General features: G+C 40.5%; 1 protein-coding gene across 1 annotated transcript in view; it reads left to right on the top strand.

Annotated features, from left to right (window-relative positions):
* The first annotated feature begins 571 nt into the window (after positions 1 to 571).
* The window catches only part of SQLE (squalene epoxidase), a 17141-nt gene continuing 6320 nt past the window's right edge, over positions 572 to 11392 (top strand). Inside the window, exons 1-5 of the mRNA XM_010576924.1 lie at positions 572 to 856; positions 3003 to 3255; positions 3546 to 3726; positions 6475 to 6571; positions 9783 to 9896. Of these exons, the coding sequence (XP_010575226.1) occupies positions 572 to 856; positions 3003 to 3255; positions 3546 to 3726; positions 6475 to 6571; positions 9783 to 9896 (930 nt within the window). The remainder of the gene's footprint in view (positions 857 to 3002; positions 3256 to 3545; positions 3727 to 6474; positions 6572 to 9782; positions 9897 to 11392) is intronic.

Raw genomic sequence — 11392 nt, 5'->3', positions numbered from 1 at the left:
AGCCTTCCTCCGCCCGAGCCGCCCGCCTGGGCGCGTCACCGGCGGCCGGGGCGGCGCCCTGGCAGCGCCGTCGCCTCACTCACGGGCCGTGGAGGCTCCGGCTGCATCGCCGCCGAACGGAGGCGCATCCGTCCCGGCAGCCGAGGCGGGGCTGGGCACGGCGGAGGGGTGACCCCGGGAGGCGGTGGGGAGGGAAGCCGCCGGGCCGCGGCGGGGACCAGCTCCGGCTCCGCGAGCATCGCCTGTGGCGGCGTGCGTTTCCTTAAGGTGCGGTGGGGGAGATCGGCGCTTTTTAAGACGACGTTTTATATTGATTTGGGGGGGGGCGTTTTTGGAACCTCTCTCTGGGCTCCTGTGGCAGCCCAGCGAGGGGAGGCTTGTTCCTCTACAGGGTTTTGTGGAGCTCCTTGTTTTTTCATTGCGATCTCCCTCCCTTCCATCGCAAAGGAAGTCTTTGCATTTCTGTACGTACATTTATTCGTAACTCGCGCAAAACCCCCCCTTGGGGCAGCATCCGTCGACGAGAAAGCTTTGGAGGAAGCAACCAGGAACAGTGACCAGTCACCTCACGATGTGGACCTTTCTGGGTATCGCCTCCTTCATCTACGTGTATAAAAAGTGTGGAGACCTCATGACTTACGCTAATAAGGAGGTACTGCTCTCCGTGTTAGTGTTTTTCTCCCTCGGCTTGCTGCTGTCGTACAGGTACCGTTTCAGGGGGCCCAAGCAGCAGCAGCAGCGGAAGACCCAGCTGGGGATGCTCTCTGACGTTCTCTCAGCTTTACCACTTGTTGGCTTCTTCTGGGCCAAACCCACCCCAGGATCTCAACAAGTTGAACAGCCCAAATCCAGAAAGGTAGGTTCAATTCAGACATGGCACGTGGGGTGCAGTGTCCTCCTGCTGTTCCCTCTGGCCACTGACCCTCTGCCCTGGTGAGGGAAAGGAGCTAAGAAAGGGTTGGAGGGGGTTTGTCTTTAGATGCTGGATGTCTGATTTGTTGTATGTTCTGTTAGTTTTGGATGGCAAAAGAAACAGTGAAACTTATTTAAGTGATAGACCAGGGGGTTTGTAGAGTCAAATCAAAGGTAAGTGTTTGAAGAAATATTTGTAGTAAAGGATTATTAAACTAGCAGAAAAGTATCTTCAGTTGCCAGTCTGTTGTAGAGATGAAGGACTGGAGCATCTGTCCTATGAGGAAAGGCTAAGAGAGCTGGGACCGTTCAGCCTGGAGAAGAGAAGGCTCAGGAGGATCTCATCAATGTATATAAATACCTGACGGGAGGGTGCAAAGAGGATGGAGCCAGGCTCTTTTCAGCGATGCCCAGTGACAGGACCAGAGGCAATGGGCACAAAGAGAAACACGGGAGGTTTGATCTGAACGTCAGGAAACACTTTTTTACTGTGAGGGTCACCAAGCACTGGAACATGTTGCCTGGAGAGGTGGCAGAGTCTCCATCCTTAGAGGTATTCAAAACCCAGGTGGACATGGTCTAGGCCACTCTGCTCTGACCCTGCTTGAACCAAGGGGGCTTTGGACCAGATCACCTCCAGAGGTCCTTTCAAGCCCCAGCCATTCTGTGGCTCTGTGATCAGCTTCCTAATATTTATGGATAAAACACATTTGTCTAGACAACTGCAGATAGAGTTATTTGGAAATTATTCCTAAACTATTGCTTGTACAATAGCTACAGGAGCTGGGCTCAGGTAGTCTGTTCCACTGAGCCCAGCATGAGAGTTGCTGTGAGACAGTGGAGAGAGCTGTAGTTCATGGCTGTAGCTTAGCTGGAGTCCTGCCATCCAAGACTACCGACTGGACGTGCATATTCAGTACATCTGTGGGTTAGCACTCTTTGGCTACTTTCCTGTGTACTTCTGGGCATTTTTGGCTGAGCACTGACCCCTTGCACAAAAGAACTTGAAACTATTTTTGGCCGCAAGTCAAAAGTTCTGGATTTTTTTTTTTTTCTGGTAAAGCCTGCCTTTACCCCAATTTCTTCTATTATCTGAATTCAGACAGTTTTGCACACCCTTCCTGGGTTGTAGATATAAACATGACACCATGCCACTAGAAGTTCTGGTGTCAGTGTTGTTCTGGGCATTTGTTTCTCTGACGCAATCGTATTTTTACCACTGTCAGCACTGCAGTGCTGAGGCATTTGTGAAAGAGTGAATTGGACTCAATTCTTCATTCTGCCAGCTGGAGAAATGACTTGCAGGTTTGCAATGGAATTGCCCTTACAACTTTTTTTCTCTTTGAAGTGTATGTGATTAGATGCTGTTGGGAAGGTACTATAACATAGCTGGTCTTCAGGTACCAGTTTGTATGTTAACTGGTATGTAATCCGATGTATGTCAATTCTTAGCAGTTTTAAATGTAGGTGAATCGTAATTTTGCCGATACCTTCGTCTGGTGAGTTTTCATTTCAGCACCACTTCTCTGTAACATTTTACAAGTAGCTGCTTCTGCTGACACTTTTCCGTGCTGAGTATTACCATAAGCTGTTATTTTGGTAGGTAGGTTCACTTACGGTAAAATTAAAGAGAAATACATTTTCCAGTGAATCTGATAACTTTTTCATTGCAAAGTGCTAAGGCTTCCGTGTGGCAGTGGCTCACTGGTATGAAGGCATCGGTGTGTTACTTTATAGACCAAGAATATGGGACTGCCTTGGCTTACTGCCTTTTATAGGAACCTGACTTTCAGTCTCTCTGAGACTATGTTAGTGGTTTGTCTTTGATCAACAGGACAGTTTTAAGCAAGTATCTTGACTTTCTTTGGGCAGTGTTGTTTTTTTCTTTTCTCTGCTTGTTGTGTTTTTGTTGCATTGTAGAGTACAACTGATTTCATTTAGGACAAAACTAAACTGGAAGATGCTCTCCAGCTACTGATGCGCTCTCAGTCCCGTGGGTCAAAGTAGAACTAGTCCAAAGTCAGCCCTCTGACAAGGTTATGGTACAGATACATCGACACGTGTAACTTTGTTGGCTTTCTTTTCTAAAGGGTAAAAGAGAAGTAAACTTCCCAGATGTATATCTGACAGAGACTGCTCCAAATGCAACATTATCACCTCAATACAATCCAGAAATTATCATTGTGGGATCAGGTGTCCTTGGTTCTTCCTTGGCCGCAGTGCTCTCGAGGGATGGAAGAAAGGTGACTGTGATAGAGAGGGATCTGAAAGAACCTGACAGGATAGTTGGAGAATTGTTGCAACCTGGAGGTTTTAATGCACTTAAAGAGTTGGGTCTTGAAGGTAAGTGCATTTCAAAATGTAAATATATCTATAACACACCAGTTACTACACTCAATTATGTTTTTAGAAAAAGAATGCCTACAGGGAAAATGAAGAAATACATTATCTATGCTTCATATTTGAATTGAAATTGCTTGTATATTTCCAGTCTGCCATTTTGAAAATATTCACCCTTCAACATGTGTGTTTTGATTGAGAAAATTGGACTCTATGTAAAGAAATACTTTTCATACATAATTAAGCTTTCTTAAAGACTTCTTAAAACTCATCTATTGGCTTATATTTTGCAGATACAGTAGAAGGTATTGATTCACAAACAGTAAATGGTTACATAATTCATGACATGGAGAGCAACTCGGAGGTTGAAATTCCTTATCCAATGTCTGAGGATGGCCGTGTGGCAAGTGGAAGATCTTTTCATCATGGCCAGTTCATCATGGGTCTCCGAAGGGCAGCTATGGCAGAGCCCAAGTGAGTCACCTTGTGAACAGCACAGTTGGGACCCAGAGGTTCAGAAGCACTGTTCCCAGCATCCGTGAGATTCCTTAACCATTTCGCTCTGTCCCAGCACATAAGGCTCCAATGAACAAGACTGAGAGAAAGTAACAGCTATAGTTACTCGTTCTGTTTTCTGTAGACATGTTCATACGCTGTGTATACATCATATGTTACCCTTTGGGACAAGTTAATCTTTAAACTATGGGAATAGAGGCTTTAAATATGAGGCAAGGTACTGGCCCCTCTGTGTGAGAGAACAGTTCAAGGGTAAAAGGCTGGTTCTCTTCTGCTGATTCTTGGGTTTGGCATTTTACCAGAAGAAGTGACCTCTTCTCAGTGAGCAAAGCGTAGAAGTTCTTTGGTCAAGAAACGACTGGCAAATCTGGGAACATTTCTTAGAGTCATAGAATGGTTTGTGTTGGAAGGGACCTTTAAAGGTCACCTAGTCCAACCCTCCTGCAGTGAGCAGGGACATATATTTCTTCCACTGATGTTATATGTGATGCCAGAAATCAAGCCTCTTTTACATTTGCATGTTGTTCTGTTTTTTCTGATAACAAGAAGTCAAGCAAAATAACTAGAAAGGAGCACTAAATGGAATTGGCTCTTTCCAGTTATTAAATTCTGTTTTTCAGAATCTTGAAGACACCTCTTCCTAATGAAATAAGAATTAGTGTTTGGTATTGCCTCTTTAACTGATTTCTTTCTTTTATACAAGAGATGAGAAGGAAACTTTTCTTGAAACAGAATAGATTCTAGGTGCTGTTTTCTGTGGGGCGTTTTTTTGTTTTGTCTCTTTTTTCCCCTAAATAATGCTTTGAAGGGAAGCTTGGCATTACCATCTTTTTACCTTACATGTCTATTCTGAACTGGAAAATTGCTTTCTCCTATCATATCTGTTATATCATATAAACTACTAAAAGTAGCACTAAAAGATAGCAGCTCTGTAGTACAGTTAAAATTAGTGACAACCGTGTTTACTAACTATAAAAGCTAAAGCCTTCTTGTTGAGGCTTTGAGTTCAGTGAAATCTGGGCATCTGTTTGCTCAACTTATGGGGCAAACTCCAGTAGCTGTACACAGTCTTTGAAGCAGAAACTTACAAAAGCTAATGTTTGAGACTTGAATTCAATTCTTTCCCTTTTTCCACACTGTCTTTAATGTTCATGTTGTGTAGGTTTGCTTTTCATTTTAATTGTAGCATAGAAAACTGCATGTTAAATTAAGGTGCGGGAGAGATCAAGAACTCATCATAGTGCCATGAGGCTTTGTTTTTCATCTGAAAGCTTGTGAAAATATAGGGGATAATTATTACTGATTAATATATCCTCTTTAAAAGTACTAGTCAATATGAATTTATTTCAGATGAGTAAAATTAATTTTGAAGAAGAAAGAGGTAGGGCATCATTAGTTAATCATTTTTATAGGGGGTGAGAACCAGAAAAAGAAGTGAGCACTTACTTAGGTAACTGAAATGACAACTATAAAAGAAATTTAAGGCCGATAGGGTCCACAGAACTCCGATTCACCTACTATTAACCTGACATGTTGCTGCACTCCCTTGCTGTTGAAGTTTCTGTTAGTGTGCTTATGCATAACCATTCAGATTTTGATACAGCCAACCTGCCTGTTGCCTGGTAAATTAAGCCAGTCATGATCTGCTCTGAAATTTCTGTGCTGGCTGACATGTCGGAAAGACATGAATTCAGTTGCTCATGTTCCCTCTGAGAGGCTAAAATACCAAACTGTTTTATTCTCACCTGGACCTTTAGCTCATTTTTCCAAGTTGTGGAATTCCATCTGGATATGAAAATATTTGTGAGGGGGAGAGAGTGTCCATTTTGAGCTGCTAAGTCTGAACTGCTGGGATCAGATTTAAGAGCTCAGACACAACAAGGAAATTTAAAGAACAGAGATATAATTTGTGAACCCCAAATAGCTCTGGTTGGGTGGTAGAAGTAAGGGATGCTCAGTTCAAACTCCAAATGTAAGCATTAGCAGAACTTTAAAATCATAAATAGCAAAAAAAAAAAAAAAAAGTTGTATCCTGAATTCCTGAGGTGAAAAGCTAGATGTGTCTGTCCTAAACAGGTTAGATTATTTTGGACTACTCTGAGAATTAGGTACCTCACTTTTATCTAGTGTACATGTTAGTGAAAAGCTAGATGTATCTGTCCTAAACAGGTTAGATTATTTTGATCTACTCTGAGAATTAGGTGCTTCGCTTTTATCTAGTATACATGTTAAGTGTCAAAGTGCTACGTCGGATCTTGCTCCTAAATTCTGCTTGGAGTTAGGTTTCACCCTCGCTGTCAGCGTTTCCCACCATTTAGCAGGGATGACTCAGTCAGCTGCCTCATTTCTGACCATTATTAAGTGTCAGACTCCTCTCTGCATCTCTCCCTTGCCCATGGAGCACCTGAAGCACAACTGGGGATTCTGCTAAGTGGTAGGGTGTTCAAGATAAGCACTGCGGTTTTAGAATATTCTCATGTATCAAACCAAATGGTAGTGTTGAACTGAAATTAATGACAAGCACTTTTTGACATTTAGTGTGGCTTCTGAAAGTGGTTGAGAACACATCTTTGTAAAATTTAAACAAAGTGTGTTGGCAGAGACAAGATTAGTGAAGATCTGGTTTTCCTTCTGTGTCTCGTGTCTTGAAATGTTGGCATCATCAATCCTCTTTCATTATGTTCTAACCGCTCTATTTTATTTCAGTGCAAAATTCATTGAGGGGACTGTGTTACAATTGCTTGAGGAAGATGACTGTGTCGTGGGTGTTCAGTACAGGGACAGAGAAACTGGAGACACTAAGGTAAGATGGTTTTCTGTTACTATCTTTGTTAAACTATTAAGAAAACCAAGGGTTGGTTTATATAAATATATATATACACACACGCATAATTTTTTTAGAAAAACTCTATTTTTGAGCACTAGTATAGATAATGCAGTTATCAAGAAAGTGAAAGCTGTAATAAAGGGAGGTTACTTTCTAGTGGATACAGTCCTGGCATATGTGTATTCTTGTTATAACTTCTTGGTTATAACTGGAGAATTCAGTTCATTATTAATTTCAATATTCATATGTCTGGAGTTTAAAATCTCCAAAATAATAAAATATTAAGATTTATGCTTTGCCTGTGTGTAATGGTCTACATTTCCACATATACTTCCACTATCGACTGAGGTGTCTGAAAATAAGAAGATAGGTACCTATTCATAGAGATCGCTCTGTCCAGTCATTTCTTGGATCACAGAAAGAGTTCTGGCCTATTTTAATTGAATCACTGATTTGATTAATGTTCTTTGCCTCAACTAATGCTAAAGTGCTGGCTAAATGCTGTGAAACTGTGTGAACTTACAATAATAAGTTTTGGAAAGACCAGTCTAGGTAGAACCTATGTGCTGAAGTTCTGGACATACTGCCTATTCTCTAGAAAAGCCAAATTTGTAATCTCCTTCTTTGTTGACTTTAAAATTCCTTTGCTACCTAAAGTTACATAGCCATTGTGTTCAGATGTGCTCTGATGGGGAAGACAGGAATCTCCTGCCTACACACTGCTGCCCTCCATACAAGATTGAGAAAGTTCCTGAGTAGTTGGAAGATCCTGTTCTGAGCATTACTAACAAAATCTCTCATCTTTAGGTCGTTTAGATATGGAAATGGTGGTATAAAACCATAGGTAAGAGAGCCTTTTAAAAGTAGTTGCCCAAGATGTAGGAGTGCTAGCTGGTTTTAGACCCACCGGAGGCAAATGGCATTTCAGCCCATGTGATGGCAAAGTGGTCTAAGTAGGAACCTGTAAGAGAGCCGAGTGGAGACATCCTTGACCCCTCTTGAGGTTAGCTGGAGGAAGGGGGAGTTCCAAGTCCTGTTCCTTGGTCTGTCTTACATGTCATGTAAAATGAATAAAAACATATTAGGAAATCCACTCTAATAGAATAAGCCATTGAATCACACTGGAAAGATGGGGAATTTGGAGAGGAGGAAGTTTTTTGGGAGGAGGGTGGTTTGCTTCCCCCCCCCCCCAAGTCCAATTGACTTTATCATCCAGCAATATAGGTTTGTTTTGTTATGTTTTGTTTTGTTTTGTTTTGTTTGGGGAGTGGAGGGGCATAGTGCATATTTTGCTTTGAGATTTGTTTTTAAGCTTTACATATTTGTGGATGTTGTTGTTGTAATTTTAAGCGTGACTTATTTGACCAGCAGTAGGGTGACCAGTGACCAGCTTGCATCTTTCCTGAGAGCATGGATGTTGTTCTTAAGGCTTTGAGTTCCCTATCTGTATAATGGGGATAAGCAAATTCTTGTTTTGCTCTGAATGCTGAAGTTCTGTGGCTGGAAAGAGCTGTTTCATTTGCTGGCCTAGATCTCCTTTGATTTTAGAAATCTAGTGTAAGAAATTTCCATTAAACATTTCTTGTAACTGTGTTTCCCTGCCTGTGACTTTTTACAACTGGGAAACTACTTTGGGAAAAAAAACCCAAAGCCAAAACCAAGGCCTGTTTACATTCCTTAGCCTGCTTTCATAGAGAAAGGAGGCTGATCTATGTTATGTGTCTGTGTTTTTCTGTTCTCTCCATCCCTCTTGTCTACCACATTACCTTTGAGATTTTTATTCTCTTAAATGAGGTTCAAATTAGCCAGTATGCTAAAAGTGAACATATTAAATTTATCAAAACCGGGCAACTGAATAGAGTAAAGGTCTTAGTATGTTGACTGTGGAAAAATTGTAGCATGAATGTTCAGATCATTAGACACCAGGGAACCCATATGGGCAGGTGACTTTGCTCTAATTGCAGGAATAATTAGAGGTTGCAATCATCTGAGACAGGAATCCATAGGAAAGAGGTTTCATTATCTCTAGTCAGGAGCTCATTTCTAAAAGCTCAGACACCACAAACATATATTATTTTATTTAGCTTTACTCTCATGTGATTTTGTCCAACTTCCCTTCACACAGCAAAAGATGTAAGGATTGTGTGACACAAGTGACTTAAGTCCATTCCTATGTGTGCAAGAGCTGTTCATAGAGGAACCCATCCACATACTGGCTCACCAGATGCTTCCATCCAATAATAAAATATTTTCCAGGAGTACTAATGAAACACAGCGTGCTTTTTTTGCTTTGTTACTTACATCCTAAAAGCTTAAAAGGGAAACTGTTTCCATGCCAAATGTATGAGATTATTGAAGGCCAAGGACTAATGCTCGATATAAATTTATAGTCATTTGCAGTTAAATCATTGAATATACTGACATTGACAAAGCTGTAGGTAGAAGGAAACATCTGCCTCTAAATGCTTTCTGGTATAATAATGTTATATTACTATAGCAGTAAAATGCTTAAAAATACATTTTAGTAATCAGAATAATTGCTTATGTTAGAGAACAATGTATGTGTTACAACATTAGGAATTTGTGCATATGTTCAGGCTGAACCTAATCAGTTTACTCAGATTTTATTTTGTATTTTGTCTATAGACACTATTTGTTCTTATAGTTCCTAAGTATACTAGGAACTGCTCAGGGTTCACTGCTTGGTCTTTTAAAGAAGATCTTGGTATACTTACTCATTTCAGTTTGTTACACTTCGGTTTGTTTTTCTTTAGTTGCTTATGCGTGGTTCTTTAATTTAAAATTTCTTCTTTGTTTTCTTTTTTCTCCTAAAGAGTATTATAGATTGAAGGGAGTAATTACTCTACTTTCTTGTCTTTTTTTTTTTAATCTAAGTTCCTACACGGTCCCTGTAACTATGTTATCTGAATGCATGTCTAAAAAAGCTGGAGTATATCGTTAGATCAACTTTTAGAGGAAATAGAGTTAAATATGAATATGAGGAAGGCAAAAAATACTGTATTTCTTAATACACATATTATAAATATGGTCTGTGATCCTCTTATATGTTTATTGTTTTGTAGACCATCTAACATACAATTGAAAATGAGAGCTTGGGAGTTGTTTCCCACTGTTCTGAAGTAAAATTGAAAATGTCATCTTTTTTTATTTTTTCTTTATGCTGCAGGAACTTCATGCACCACTTACTGTTGTAGCTGATGGACTTTTCTCCAAGTTTAGAAAAAACTTGGTCTCCAGCAAAGTTACTGTTTCATCCCATTTTGTTGGTTGCATTTTGAAGGTAACTTTTATGTATAATACTACGTATGCCAGTACGTTACCACTTCTTAATGTGGGTCTGAACTTCACCAAATGTGTTGTTGTTCATTATCTTTTCCAACAGAATCAGTTAGAACTATACTTTTAGATATCTATGCAGCTGTTCTATCAGTTTCTGTGTCCTTTTGAGGAGTGCTTGGAATTTTTGGTCTATTTTTTTAACTCTTAAATTATTGATGCATACTCCATCCCAGCTCTAGGATAGCTGAACTTGCTATGTCAGACTAAACATACTCAGTACAGTTACAGGTCAGATTTTCAACTCTCTAAACACTTTTAAGTAACTGTGAGCCAGGTTTGGATTTGTGGTTTGTTTGGGTTTTTTTAAGTGGATATTGTTGTTAAAAATTAGATTTCTGGTTTAAGTGTGGAGTACAGTGTTAATCTTAAGCATATAGCTGAACAAGGGAGGGTTTAAAAAAAACTAGATTAGGATTCAACATAGCTAATTTAAACTAAGCACTGGGCTCAGTAGGCCAGTTCATAGGAAATAATTTTTCTTCTTTTTTTTTTTTTTTTTTTTTAAGGAAAAAAGTTTAAGCACTTCATATAAGGTAGTGCTATGTGTGCTATTAGTGCTGTATTTTATATGGCACTAATCTCTGGATTAGAAGTAGGTACTATTGTGAAGCTGGAACCCAATCTGTAAAATTGTTTCCCTGGATATAGGTTCTTTGACTGGTTTGTGTTAAGATATCGGTAGCTAAGATGGTGACACCATTTTTTCACAATACTTATGGCACTTGTTCAGGGAGCGGAAATCTTGAGTTTTAGATTATCCCAGGAGCTGCGGGTCAAACCACGTACGTTTTATACTCCAGAAGAATATCCAAACTATGCTCCTGCTTGAAGGCGGGGTACCTTGTAACCAGGTACATATATACCTTCAGGACCTATAAACTTCAGGAAAGAAAGGGGGTGTCCTGGCTTCAGCTGAGATAGAGTTAATTGTCTTCCTAGTAGCTGGTATAGTGTTATGTTTTGAGTTCAGTATGAGAAGAATGTTCATAACACACTGATGTTTTCAGTTGTTGCTCAGTAGTGTTTAGACTAAAGTCAAGGATTTTTCAGCTTTCAGCAAGAAAGCTGGAGGGGCACAAGAAGTCGGCACAGGACACAGCCAGGGCAGCTGACCCAAACTGGCCAACAGGGTATTCCATACCATGGGACGTCACATCTAGTATAGGAACTGGGGGGGGAGTGGGAGTGGGAGATCGCTGCTCGGGGACTAACTGGGTGTCGATCGGCAGGTGGTGAGCAATTGCACTGCACATCATTTGTACATTCCAATTCTTTTATTATTACTGTCATCATTTTATTAGTGTTATCATTATCATTATCAGTTTCTTCTTTTCTGTTCTATTAAATGGTTCTTATCTCAACCCATGAGTTTTACTTTTTTTCCTGATTTTCTCCCCCATCCCACTGGGGGGGGGGGGGGGGGGGGCGGGGGGGGGG

Source organism: Haliaeetus leucocephalus, unplaced genomic scaffold (assembly GCF_000737465.1).
Source record: "Haliaeetus leucocephalus isolate CR32 unplaced genomic scaffold, Haliaeetus_leucocephalus-4.0 Scaffold555, whole genome shotgun sequence".
Classification (NCBI taxonomy): Eukaryota; Metazoa; Chordata; class Aves; order Accipitriformes; family Accipitridae; genus Haliaeetus; species Haliaeetus leucocephalus.
Note: the sequence above shows the minus strand (reverse complement) of the source record. Positions and strands in the feature narration are given on the sequence as shown.